Raw genomic sequence first — 12449 nt, 5'->3', positions numbered from 1 at the left:
CCCACGGTTGCCCTATCTTCAACTGAGGCGGAGTATCAGGCAACATCTTCTACCACATGTGAGACAGTGTGGCTTCGCAAGTTATTGGAGGAGCTTGGTTGCCTGCAGACATGTCCTACTATTCTTCAGTGCGACAATGAGACTTGCCTTGCCTTGGGCCAAAACCCTATGAACAATCTTGCAAATTTGTTTACGAAGGTACTTCCTTAGACTTTACTTCCAAATCCCTTAGCCTTATGCCTTGTCCAGGATCTAAGAGGGGGTGTTAGAGATTGTCATCCCCTGGACAGGCAGAAATGTGCATTTGTGAGCAGTTTTGTGTGGTGGAGCAGGTAGGATATCCACGTGGCAGATTTCTGTGCAGTCACAGTAGGCAAGACACATGGCAGCCTGGCCATACAACAAGTGGCGTCAACAAGTGCAGCAAGTTGCACTCATTGTAGGTGCCACATGGCACAAGAAGTGCAGTCGGCCAGTTTCTGTGCAATCAGTTGCATTTAATGCAGCCAACCTCAACCTGCATTATTATTAGCATTTCTTTTGGTCTATTTATTCTGCCCAGTCTCCACATACTTTCAGTCATTCTGATTATAAGTTTCCAGATTGCTGATCATGGAAACTGCTTCAAGATTCACAGATTGTGAGATCTTCAAGATGGAGACATATGCAAACATACACTCTGCGCCCATGAACATATCTGCTTCCTTATACAGCATTCTTCATTGCAAATTTTATATGTTCCATTGTCTCTTTCTCTCTCTCTTCTCTCTCTGTTCACTCTCTGTCTTGGTCATATGCTTCCGCACCACTCCACTCTGACAATACATGAGCTATCTGTCTACATTAATACAGGAGATGGATGTGAAGCTAGTCTAGCTAGGTTGTTAATACCAATTCTACCAATAGATTGTTAATACCAATACTACCAATAATATTATACTCATTTCAGACTCACGAGTCACCAGAGAGCTTGGGCATCACTTGGATGTACTATCAAGCCAATGTGCCCACATACACTTTCAAGAACCTTGCACCAAACTATGGTTGTTTGACACTCTAGTCACACCTACTCTCCTGAATGGAACTAAGGTATGGGGTTGCAGCCTACATCACAAATGATTGAGCCCACTCGTTGACCAAACAGGCCCAGAGAGAGACCACTATTATAGCTGAGATTGCATAGAGAGACCATCGATAATAATAATATCATGCATGATCAAGATACGCCCTCCACCCCACCGCTATCACCAAAGCAAAGTTAGGGGTGATGGATAGAGGAGCTTCGCTATAGCTGGCACTTAGATACCCCTCTTATTATATCAGAGAATTGCACTTCATAACTAAATATCTCTAGCACTATGACAATTCCTAACTAACAAGAACCACAACAAGGTCACACTATAATCTACTTATGCCTTTCACCAAGGGTATTTCCTTGCAAACTAGTCTACATATAAGTAAAACATTCATTTGCAACTTATATAGAACACTATTCTACATCATTGACAAGATTATAGCGACAGACATGAAGCACTTGGACTCCAAAGATTCTCCACAAGAAACACAACTTTTTAAATTAACAGCAGACTTTATGGCCTTTCCTAAATTGAGGTCAATAAGAAAATTCCACCTGTTCTTCAATCTTGATATGTTTTGCAAACAACTTGGCAGGTTTGCAATCTTTAGTCAATTTCTTCAATCCCCTGAAAGTAAAATCAGAGTTTTGCACTTTCACTTCGCACCTTTTGCAAAAAAGAAATGAGGACTTCCTCAAAGCGTCTAGAAAATGATGCCCAAAAAAAAAAACTTATCCTTCACTACAAAGCATACTACAAGATTTACATTAACAATCAACCACTCAACAGCTCCTTCAGTCATGGACCACCACAAACACACCATGGGACCCACACAAGGCTATCAATGACTTCTTCCAAAACAAAGCCACCTAAACTAGCACTCCAACTGCCTTCATACAACAAATCCACTCTCCTAGTTCTAGACCCCACATGAACACCAAAATTTTCCCAAGAAAAGTAACACTAGATAAAGCCACAAAGCTATGTCCCTAAGCACAAGGTCCTCACCCACATTAACACCCATCACAACATGCTCACAATTATCATTGCAAAACACAACACCAACCATTGGCATCTTAATCTCACCATATTCACTTCATGCTACACAACCCCATGGGACATTTTGGGATGGTAGACCAACTAGTAGCAGGATAGATACACTCATTGTACTAAATTCTGTTTTCAACCATATTTTCATTTTGTACTACGTGAATATCCATTCAAAGACCTCATAGGTCATTTTATTCTTCTCCATACATATTTCTTCTTGACTATTTCCAACATATCTCCTATCAAAAACTGCTCAAATTTTAGCCTTTTCTGTACAACAAGATGCTAGAGGCTGAAGACATTACACATATCAAAATCTTTGCTTAGTCACCACTATATGGAAGGGTTCAATTCACACTTGTAATCTAGGAAAGGGATGCTCCCACAAGAGATTGCTTCTTAAAAGTCTCGGATACTTAACAAATTTAGGTCACGAGGATGTGAATTTTTAACTTAATGCTCTTTGGATGCTTAAGTCAGGACAACACTTGAGTTATGCACGGGTGATGAACATGTGAGATTAAGTTGAACGTGTATCTCTATGACAGATCCTAGCTTGGGTTGTGGAGGATATTGGCAAAAGTTTGTGTGAACAAGTGTCAGTGGGGTGTTGGCGACAAATCTTGGTTACACGTATTGGAAACAAGTCTAACTGCCATGGCAATTAGGGAATTAGATGATTTAATGCCCAAGACTAAGGTTCGTGGAAAGTTTCAACACTATCATGTCCAAAGAAGTTAGGAATTTAAAACTGGGGTTGGGCATGGCCAAAGTTTGGATAGACCATGTCTTTTTTCAATTTAAAGAATTATTATCGGCTAGAAATGAAGTCTAGAGGTTGAGTTTGCATGGGCGGGTTAGACACTTGGCAATTAGCTAAATTTAGGAGCCATCCTAGGCTGTTTGGGGCAGATCTAAGGGTGAAGAACTCAATTGTGGGTTGAGAAAGAGTAGCTGAGCCATCAAGGCAGCAAGGTGACCAGGTGCAGAGCTGTTGTTGGAGCAGAGAACAACAAGAAAACCCTATTTTCAGCACGACAACACTGATCTACAACACTTTTTGGGGCTGGAATGGCAAGGTGACCTGATCTACAATACTTTTTGGTGCTGGAACAGTAGGGCATGTCATGAGGACATGATTTTTTAAACTTAATACTCTTTGGACACTCAAGTTGGGACACTTAAGTTTTACACATGTGAGAATAAGTTAAATGTGTGTCATGATGACAGGCAATCCTAGCCTTTGTAACGGGAGACATTGCCAAAAGAAGTTGTGTACAAGTGCCAATGGGGTGATTGAGTCAAATATTGGTCAAGGACATTGAATTTCCCCTTGGAAATGACTATCGTAATTATAGGGGTTAGATATTCAAATGATTTACATCCTAGACTAAGATGTATGGAAAGTTTCAACATTTCCAAGTTCCAAAAGGTAAGGATTTAAAATTGAGGTTGGATAGCCTTTAATGTTGCTTTAATGACAGCAAGGCCAAATGGCTATGGAACTCAATTTTGCATGTGGAGGCCCCTATTTGGGGCAGGTCTAAGGGTGGTGAATTTAGTTGAGTTGGGAGACAGTTGTTGAAGCATCAGGACAGTAGGGTAACCTGATCAGGGGCAGATTCTATTGGGTTTGTAAACAATAGGAAACCTTAAAAATGAGGTCATTGGCAATTGTTGGTGCAGAAATTAAGGTTTAAAACTGAAACCAGCCTTCCTTCTTTGGATGGGGTGGTAGTTCCCTAATCAAGCACTTAATTACAGCAATCAGCAAATAAATATAAATTGAAATGCACAATTTACCTTAATAATCTTAAACATTGGACACCCTATTGGCCCCAAAACCGGCACCCCTTTCAGTATTTCTTTAACTTCAATTGCCAATGGATTGATTACAAGCCGAGATTCCACAATCTCCTTGGCTAATCCAAAAGCCCTTTGTTGTTCCAACAATCAGCAAACAAATTGGGCGATTTGCCCCTTAAAATTCACCCAAGACTTGCTCTAATTGGACCCCAACTGGCCAAATGCTGCCCCAAATTTAAAATGGATGACTCAACATTTGAAATCCCTAACAATACAACAAATTTCAGGTGCTGATTTCAATGTATGATGCCCTCTCCTATTGGCACAGTCCCAAGATGGCTGCTAAACCCTAATTTCTGCAAAAATTTAGGGTTTACAGCAGAATTCCCTCTGCTGTCCACCAAATATGGCTGAGTTCTACTCCAAATGGCTAAGAAATGCTGAGATTTCTTGAGAATTGAGTCAAGAATACGAGAGAATGCCAAAGAAGAGAGAAATTCCCAATTTCCACATGGAAAATGGCTGAAATTGACTCTTGCCTGCTCTAATCAGCCCAGATTGTTGTCGCCTACTACCAAGGGAAGTGCCCAGCTACTATTGCTAGATTCAATGTTGTCGCCTGCATCTGTAGGCATCATAAATGCTGTCACCTGTAGCACTAGGGTCTCTTGCAGCAGTTGGCAACCTCCAGAATGTCTCCACAGCAACAAATTCTAATCATCAGCGCTCTCTCTCACACACCACACATTATCCAACCATTAAATTAATTTTCAAAATTAAATAATTCTGAAAATTAATTTTAGCCCTTCCTACTTTGCCCAAAATTAAATGTGCCTATCCATAATTAAATTGATTAGGCCACTTGCAACCTAGAGTGGTCCCCACCCTCTGTTGACCCTTAGACTAGCATTGATAAATTAATTAATGCTAGCCTCTAATGTCACCACTAACACTTATTGACCAAACAATTGTCCTTAGGGTCAAAACTGGCACCAATTGACCACCAAAACCCAATTGGCATAACTTACTAAAACGTTTACCTTTGACACCCACTGCATCCTTGGAATCCTTGGCTTGTTACCATGAAATAATTGCCATGTGCATCACATGTGCTAAACAACCTTGCACATTTCATCAATAACTTAATCACATGTTATCAACAAGATTAAGCATCTCAAAATTTCATGTCCCCATGACACGAACAACAACAAGTCCCTAGAAACTAGCAAGTGACCTAATTTTCTCTCTAAAACAAGAGGGGGTTGCAATTATAGCAATTAGGGTTCACCAGTTGTCTCGAGATGCATGCGAGTAAATCTTAGCCATGCATGAAGTTTTGTTGCTTCAAATCCAAAGATTACCAACACATTTGAAGAGATATAGTAATCTATAGCAAGGTGACCTACATGCAACTATTGAAGACTCGATTTGGATCCCCAAGCATTCCAATTTCCAAAACAATAGACAACTTCAGGATTAATGATAATGGTCACTATTTAGGCTGGAAATTAATGTTGGTCATTATTTTAGGGTAGAAAATGGGGCATTTCTCTCTCTCTTCATTTTCCCTCATTCATGTCAAATGCATGTGCAATTTGGCCTTGGAAATTGAAGATTTCAGCTTGATGTGTTGCCGATTGGGAATTTGCTAATCTCAGTTTGAAACCAACAAGGTTTATTGTTCGCATGGTTGCATTGGGATTTTGAAAGAAGAGGAATCTAAATGTGAAGTGAATGTGAGAGGGAAGGGTGCGAAATGTAAAGGTGAATGGGAAGCACCAACCTCATACTCAAATGACGCTAGATAAAGGATTATATTGTGGAACATCTCTGAACAGAGTTTTCTTCAAAACCATACTAGCGCCAATTTGGGTTTCCATGGTGACTTACAATTGATTCTTGCATAATAGAATAAGCAATATAGATAAAATTAAACTCACACAAAAATGGATTGTATAGACCCACCACTACGCTTCACTATGAAGAGTTTGAACTTTCAGTTGTGTCCTAAGTGGATAGTCTTTCCTCAACTAAGAAGTAATCAATCTCGTCAGCAAAGTGCTCCAACTAAGATGAACCTTATGAAGGAGTATGAGATGATAAAGAATTGGGCCTTCATGAGTAATCCCTACAAGAAAGGTTAGTAGGAGCATGGTCCTCCAAATCAATACCATAATGCCTCCTCTAAGGCCTTCATTAAAGGAGTAGTTGAAGAAAACATTAGAGAATCCAAAGATGGAATCATTTCAGCCATCGTGAATCACATATGTGTCATTCATGTATCTCGCACAAAACTAAACACTTATGATAGCCACATCATACTCTTTCAAAGAGCACCGGCTCTAATACTATGTGAAGATATGCTAGGGTTTGCACTGAGGAAACACAAAAAGTATGACCAGAACTGAAACACAAAGAGTCAAACAATGACATGCAAAACTCAAATCCTAGATGCAAAGCACAAAATGTAAAACACACAAACACAAATAGAGAAGAGAGAAAACTCAAGTGAATGAATGAATGCTATAAATGAAGAAAAGAACATACAAGTTGCTCAAGGGTAGAGCTGTCCAACAGCCAGTGCCTCTCGTGGGAGAGGCTAAGGAAGGTGTCAATGTGTACGAATCCCAAGTAGGCAAGATTGCGTGCATCTCTATGCCTTTCCAAAAGGCATATATGTGCAAAGACTTAGGCATTAAGTTCAAAGCTAAGCTTGGTATGCGCATTACTGCGTCGTGGTCAAGCAAGTCGATCACTCCAAGCTCATCATGTTGTTCTACCCATTGCTTCAACCCTTGCCATAGCGTCGAGTTTTGCTTGAGCAGCTCTCCTAAAGGTAGGGTCACAGGGGCCGATATCAACATCATGAGCAAAAAGCCAATTGTCTACTTATAAATCTAGACCAAGTAGCAGTAATCGCTAGGGGCTGGACAACTAGTGAAAGAGGGCTAATGGCTAAAACCTGAAAGACAAGGATTGGGCTGAATGGTGGGCATCCTATCTATTTATAGAGACAAAAGGATCCTCTTAAATTAGGGTTTTGCATGTGGAACACAAACTCTCTAAAACCACTCCTTGTTTGATGAAACTTTTGGTAATTTATTGTTTTTGGGCTGTTTTAAAGAACTAATCAATTAGTAATGAATTTTTAGCTCAACAATCCATTCACAAGCAATAGCAAGCCACCCTAACCTTAGCAAAGTCTTTCTCTCTCCTGCAAGCTGTCCTGCCTACGTTTTTAGTCTCTCTCGTCACTTACATTTTTCTACTGGTTGCAACCTCTTACTGCTGGTCACATCCTCCTCCTACTGGCAGCTCACTTCCAACCCTTCCACTACCCTCCCACCCCTTGAGACGGACATTGCAATTCATGCTTCACACTGCCCTCACACCCCTTAAGACAGACATTGCGGTTTGTGGTTCATAGTGGCTGACCTCTTCCTTCTTCAGCAAGGCACACTGGTATCCATGGCTTCTTTACCAACAGATGTCCAGACTACTGGGTGCTCCTACTGTGGCATCACCGAACACACCACCAATGCTTGCCAACTTCAACCTTTGCTCCCCACCCCCCCCAGAGTATATGCGTCTTCCACCAAGCACTCCTTGTGCCACCTCTCCTTTCTGGGCCACAGAGATCATTTTGCATCAACTATCAAAAGTACTATGCTCAAGGCAATAAGACGCATCCGATGCGCACTAAGTCCTTTCGAGCATATGGAGGATCGATTGGCGCTACGACCTCTTGGAGATCATTGCAATGCCAGTGGCAGTGTTCTCCCACCTATTTTCAGGCACAGTGGCTACCACGGCCCGCGGTTCTACAATCCGCTCCATCGAGAGACAACGATTGTTTCATACCGTCTCCTCGTCAGTCCGCTCCTTCAAGAGACAATGGCTGCTCGACTCCTTCCTCTTCTTCGGCTTCCCGGTCTGCTCCATTGAGAAGCAGCGACTGTTACCCACTCATTTCTCGGTCTGAGCACCACCTTTCACCCTCGCCTACTCAAGGTCGATAGGCCAACTCCAGGAGCTCTTTGGCACCCCAAATACCTTCTTCGGCACGACCAACGGCACTTCCTTCGTCATTATACATTTCAGAGTCCATGATCCATGAGTTTTTGGATTCTCTATCTGCTTCAAAGGGGAATGTTATTTCTTTGCCCTCAGAGGGGGCATCTACTTCTTTGACTTCTGCGAGGGGCCCTCCACCTCCCACCTCAAAGGGGGAACCTACTCCACATGAAGTTCTTCACCCATCCTCTACTTTCTTGGGGTGGTTGTCTTCGACCAGTCATCTCTTCTACTGATACCCAGGATCTTCAGCTACCACCTAGATCAAGACCTTGAAGGTTCAACCGCAACTTGGTGACAAGGCCTTCGTATTCCTTCCAGCATGGATACACAGAGCTAGTGGCTTCTCTCCCAAGGTTGAGTTTCGGGTTCTCCAGTTCACTCTGTCTACTGTTCTTTACTGTCGGTTCCCTTTCAGGTGGAAATCTTGAATCTTAGGGATTCTCTACCTCCTATACATTGCATGATTTCATTATCTTTGTACTAGGGCGCTTAGGTAAGTGAACAATTTTTCCATGAGGAACACTGTCCAAGTGGCACCTACTGCACGAGCATTCTTCAACATGTAGCATTGCATCTCCACCTCACTCTTCTCTTGTTCCCCTTTTGGGGCCTGAGAGGGGCTTTTGAAAAACCCTTCACCCACAGTTTGTGTTTTTGCGTTTAGGCGTCTTACGTTTAGGATTTGCAGCCCCAAAAAGGGACGCCATCCTAGACTGACTGTGCCTATTTATAGGCCACTCTCTCATTCATTCTTCACAGCTGATTCATTGAGTTCGTCACCTCTTCTCTCCGGCCTCTCCACTACCCTCACACCCCTTTAGGAGGACATTGCAGTTCGTGGTTCGTGGCTATCTTCATCATCTTCCTTGTGCTACGGCACCTTTGTTCCCATGTATCACATTCACTCCATGATTCAAAACTTCATCATTCCACTCTCTCATTCATTCTTCACAGCTGATTCATTGAGTCCGTCACCTCTTCTCTCAGGCCTCTCCACTACCCTCTCACACCTCCCTCCACCCTTGTGTAAGTGACGAGAAGTGAATGTTGCCAAACTAGCAACCAAGCATCAGTACATTGAGCATGATCACCTTCTTCCTCATCTTCAATTGCCAAGAATCATAGGGAGCGAATGCCAATAGATGACTAATTACAAGGTAAATATCAACTTCCAAGATATTACAAGAGACAAGTAGTCTTGATTCCATGTACTAAGCTGCAAAATCCAATTGGAACAAGCTATTGACTTGGGGCAGATGTGTGGCCACTTTTTGCAGATTTGGGATCCCATATGGTACTACCCTGTCACTCACCTTTTGTTGTTAGTTGATGTACAATTATTTACAATATGCAAAGACATCCACTGAAGAGTCAAGATTTTCACAAGCAGCAGATATAGACACTGCAGTTTTCTCCCTACAAATGACTTGTTGATGGCTCGCTCTATGCCATCCAAAGATGATCACACCATACTAATTACTGAGATGATATGTCCACATGGCAATTGATATTCCAGGCTTATGCATATCCATACTTATGACGAAACCGCTTCAAGGTAAAAGACAACTTTACTTGAGGACTTGGACAGATCGAGCTGCAGAGCTGCAAAGAATGAGAAGAACAGGACATCCTCTCTCCTTTTCAGCATCTCCCTTCGAAACCAACTGCTCCCAGGATTCTCCAAACATCTTATTTACATGCCAAGCCAGATTCTCAATGGACCGGTCTTTATCCTCTGGCAAGGACACCACACTATCTTCTGCAATAACCAAAATCTATTAAATGCATGTATCTTCTAGTCAGGACACCACACTTCTGCCACACCGGAAATCTTACTAAATTCTGTAGCCTTGCATGTGAAATTCAAGCATGGAAAAGCGAGACAGGGAGAGAAGTGCATTACGCGGAATATCGCTGCTCTCTAGGTGTGACAGAGATGGACCTTGGGCTGCACCGAAGGCGACGGTGAGCCACTGCGCTTGGCCTTCCGGAGACCTCCATTGAACTGCACTCGTGTCTGGAAGCTTTACTGTTGGGACAGCAGAAATGTCCTGTCCAGGTCTCCCGTGTTTCTTCTTCTTTTTCAAGGTTTTGCTGTTATTCTTGAACGGAGAACATGGCTTCTGTAACTTGGACCCTGCCACCATCGCTTTCTTGTCAGAATTACGGTTTAGCTTGGCCCTAACGACCCTTTGAAGTTTGGCCTCAGTCACGCAAAAGCCGAATTCTCTCTCTCTTCCCTTTCCTCCGGCCCCCTCCCCCAGCCTCCAGCATCCACGGCTTGACTTTGAAGGTTTAAGAACCCTCCAAAGGGGGTTTACCTTTCAAAAACGTTTAGAAGTGAATTTATCATTCATTATCTATCTACACCTATCTTTTATCTATCTATACTACTTTATTATTTGAGCCACAAATTGGAGAGGTATTGAAGCATCAAGGAGCTCCCAAACCAAACCAAGAAATGTGGTGAGGATTGCTCGTGATTGGGAGCAATGGAAAACGTATGTGGTCTCTTTCCTCCTCTCTTCTCCCTCTTTCTCGTGAATTTATCATTCAAAATCTATCTATACCTATATTTTACCTATCTATACTACTTTATTATTTGAGCTATCAATATCTATACTTATCTTTTATCTATCTATATTACTTTATCATTTGAGCTACAAGTTCGGGAGGTGTCGAAGCATCAAAGAGCTCCCAAACCAAACCAAGAAATGCGGTGAGGATTGCTCATGATTGGGAACAAAGGGAAACGTACATGCTCTCTCTCTCTCTCTCTCTCTCTCTCTCTCTCTCTCTCTCTCTCTTTGGCACTCTCACTTACAGGCAGGTGTAGGCAGAGGCAACAACATTTAGAAACAGCTACGTGCAAAGACAGAGACAGTAGGCAGAGGGCCAACACAAGGGAGCAGAGGCAGGTGAGTCATCATTCTCTCTCCTTAAAATCATTCTCTCTCTCTCTCTCTCTCTCTCTCTCTCTCTCTCTCTCTCTCTCATGCGCCTATGTGTGGGATTTCCTCCTTCCCTATGGGAGAGAGACAAAGAGAGGCGTTTCGGCCTCTCTCTACAATGTTTCCACCTGTGCGGCATTTTCGCCTGTCTTTGTAGGGGGAGAGAGAGAGAGAGGCATTTTCGCCTTTGTGCGGGAGAGAGAGAGAGAAAGAGAGAGAGAGAGATGTCCTCTCACCCTTTTCCTACTACAGTATATTAGCAAAAGGAGCATTGGCGGAATCTGGTAAAATCTAATGAAATCTTAAATAGATAGAGAGAGAGAGAGAGAGAGGAAGAAGAAGAGAGAGAGAGAGAGCTGATTAGTTGCTAAGAGAGAGGGAGAGAGGAGAGAGAGAAGAGGAGGGAGGGAGGGAGGGAGAGTTGAGGAGAGAGAGAGAGAGAGGTGAGAAGAGAGAAAAGAGAGAGAGAGAGAGAAAGTTGTTAAGAGAGAGAGAGAGAGCGGTGAGAAGAGAGAGAAAGAGAAGAAGAAGAAGAGCAAGAGAGAGAGAGAAGCAAGACAGGGAGAAGAAGAAAGAGAGAGAGAGAGAGATGGTAGCTTAGTTGGTTGATTTAGGATGTTATTAGTTAGTGGATTATTGTAAGTTAGTTGTCAGTTGGTTACTTTATGATATTATTGTAAGTTAGTTATTAGTTGGGCTAGTTTATGATGTTGTTAGTTAGTAGGCTATTATAGGTTAGATAGTTAGACAGAGAGAGAATTATTAATTAGTGAATTGTTATTAGTTAGTTATTAGTTGGTTAGTTAGTAGGTTATTGTAAGTTAGTTATTAGTTGGTTAGTTTATGATGTTAGCACCGGGCTCTCACCCGTGCAAATTGTAAAAGTAAATGGGCGGTAGGAAGAAAGCTAAGATAGGAGAACAATGGGAAAAAGGGCACCAAGGCCAACCATGTAAAAAAGGGGATAAGGGAATGACCGCCCAAAAGGGATTTAGGGTTTTGTATATAAAGTTGAAAAGTGAATGAGAAGCTCATTCTTTGGTGTGTGGCAAGGTGGATTCTTTTTCTTCTCTCCTTCTCTTCTCTTGCTTGCTTATGAGTCCTTGATGGAGGGAGTGCGAGTAAGTGAGGAAGTGAGTGTGTGAGGGTGAGGGATCTTGGAGGTGAAGCCCTCCACCATCTCCTCTTTTCTTCTTCTCTTCTCTTCTCTAGTCTCGCACGTGGTTATGGAGGATGAAGCTTGGAGGAAGAGACTTGAGGATGCTTGAGCTTGTATCATGAATCGTGGAGCTATCGGAGTGCTTGAGAGAGGAAGCAACTCAATCGAGCGTCAAGGTAAGCTCACTACACTCATAGAGAGGGATAGTGCATTGGCTATGCGAGAGGTAGCCATTAGTGCTCGACTTGAAATGCTTGAACAATAAGTGGTCCATGGGTCTTAGCGGTTGAGCATGAGCTCCCAACGTTTTGGTTCCATGGCCAGGACCAA

At 42.5% G+C, this 12449-nt stretch overlaps 1 protein-coding gene across 1 annotated transcript in view; it reads right to left on the bottom strand.

Moving 5' to 3' along the window:
• LOC148028041 (uncharacterized) overlaps positions 1–10281 on the bottom strand; it is a 41711-nt gene extending 31430 nt beyond the window's left edge. The window contains exons 1-3 of the mRNA XM_087689734.1: positions 9913–10281; positions 9582–9768; positions 1631–1703 (exon numbers count right to left, since the gene is read on the bottom strand). Coding sequence (XP_087545860.1) covers positions 1631–1703; positions 9582–9768; positions 9913–10156 — 504 coding nt within the window. The 5' untranslated portion in view covers positions 10157–10281. The remainder of the gene's footprint in view (positions 1–1630; positions 1704–9581; positions 9769–9912) is intronic.
• Positions 10282–12449: the final 2168 nt, after the last annotated feature.

The sequence above is a fragment of the Lygodium microphyllum genome, chromosome 12 (genome assembly GCF_053477565.2).
Source record: "Lygodium microphyllum isolate KBCC chromosome 12, Lygodium_microphyllum_v1.1.10, whole genome shotgun sequence".
NCBI classification, from domain to species: domain Eukaryota; kingdom Viridiplantae; phylum Streptophyta; class Polypodiopsida; order Schizaeales; family Lygodiaceae; genus Lygodium; species Lygodium microphyllum.
This window is presented reverse-complemented; position numbering and strand designations above follow the sequence as displayed.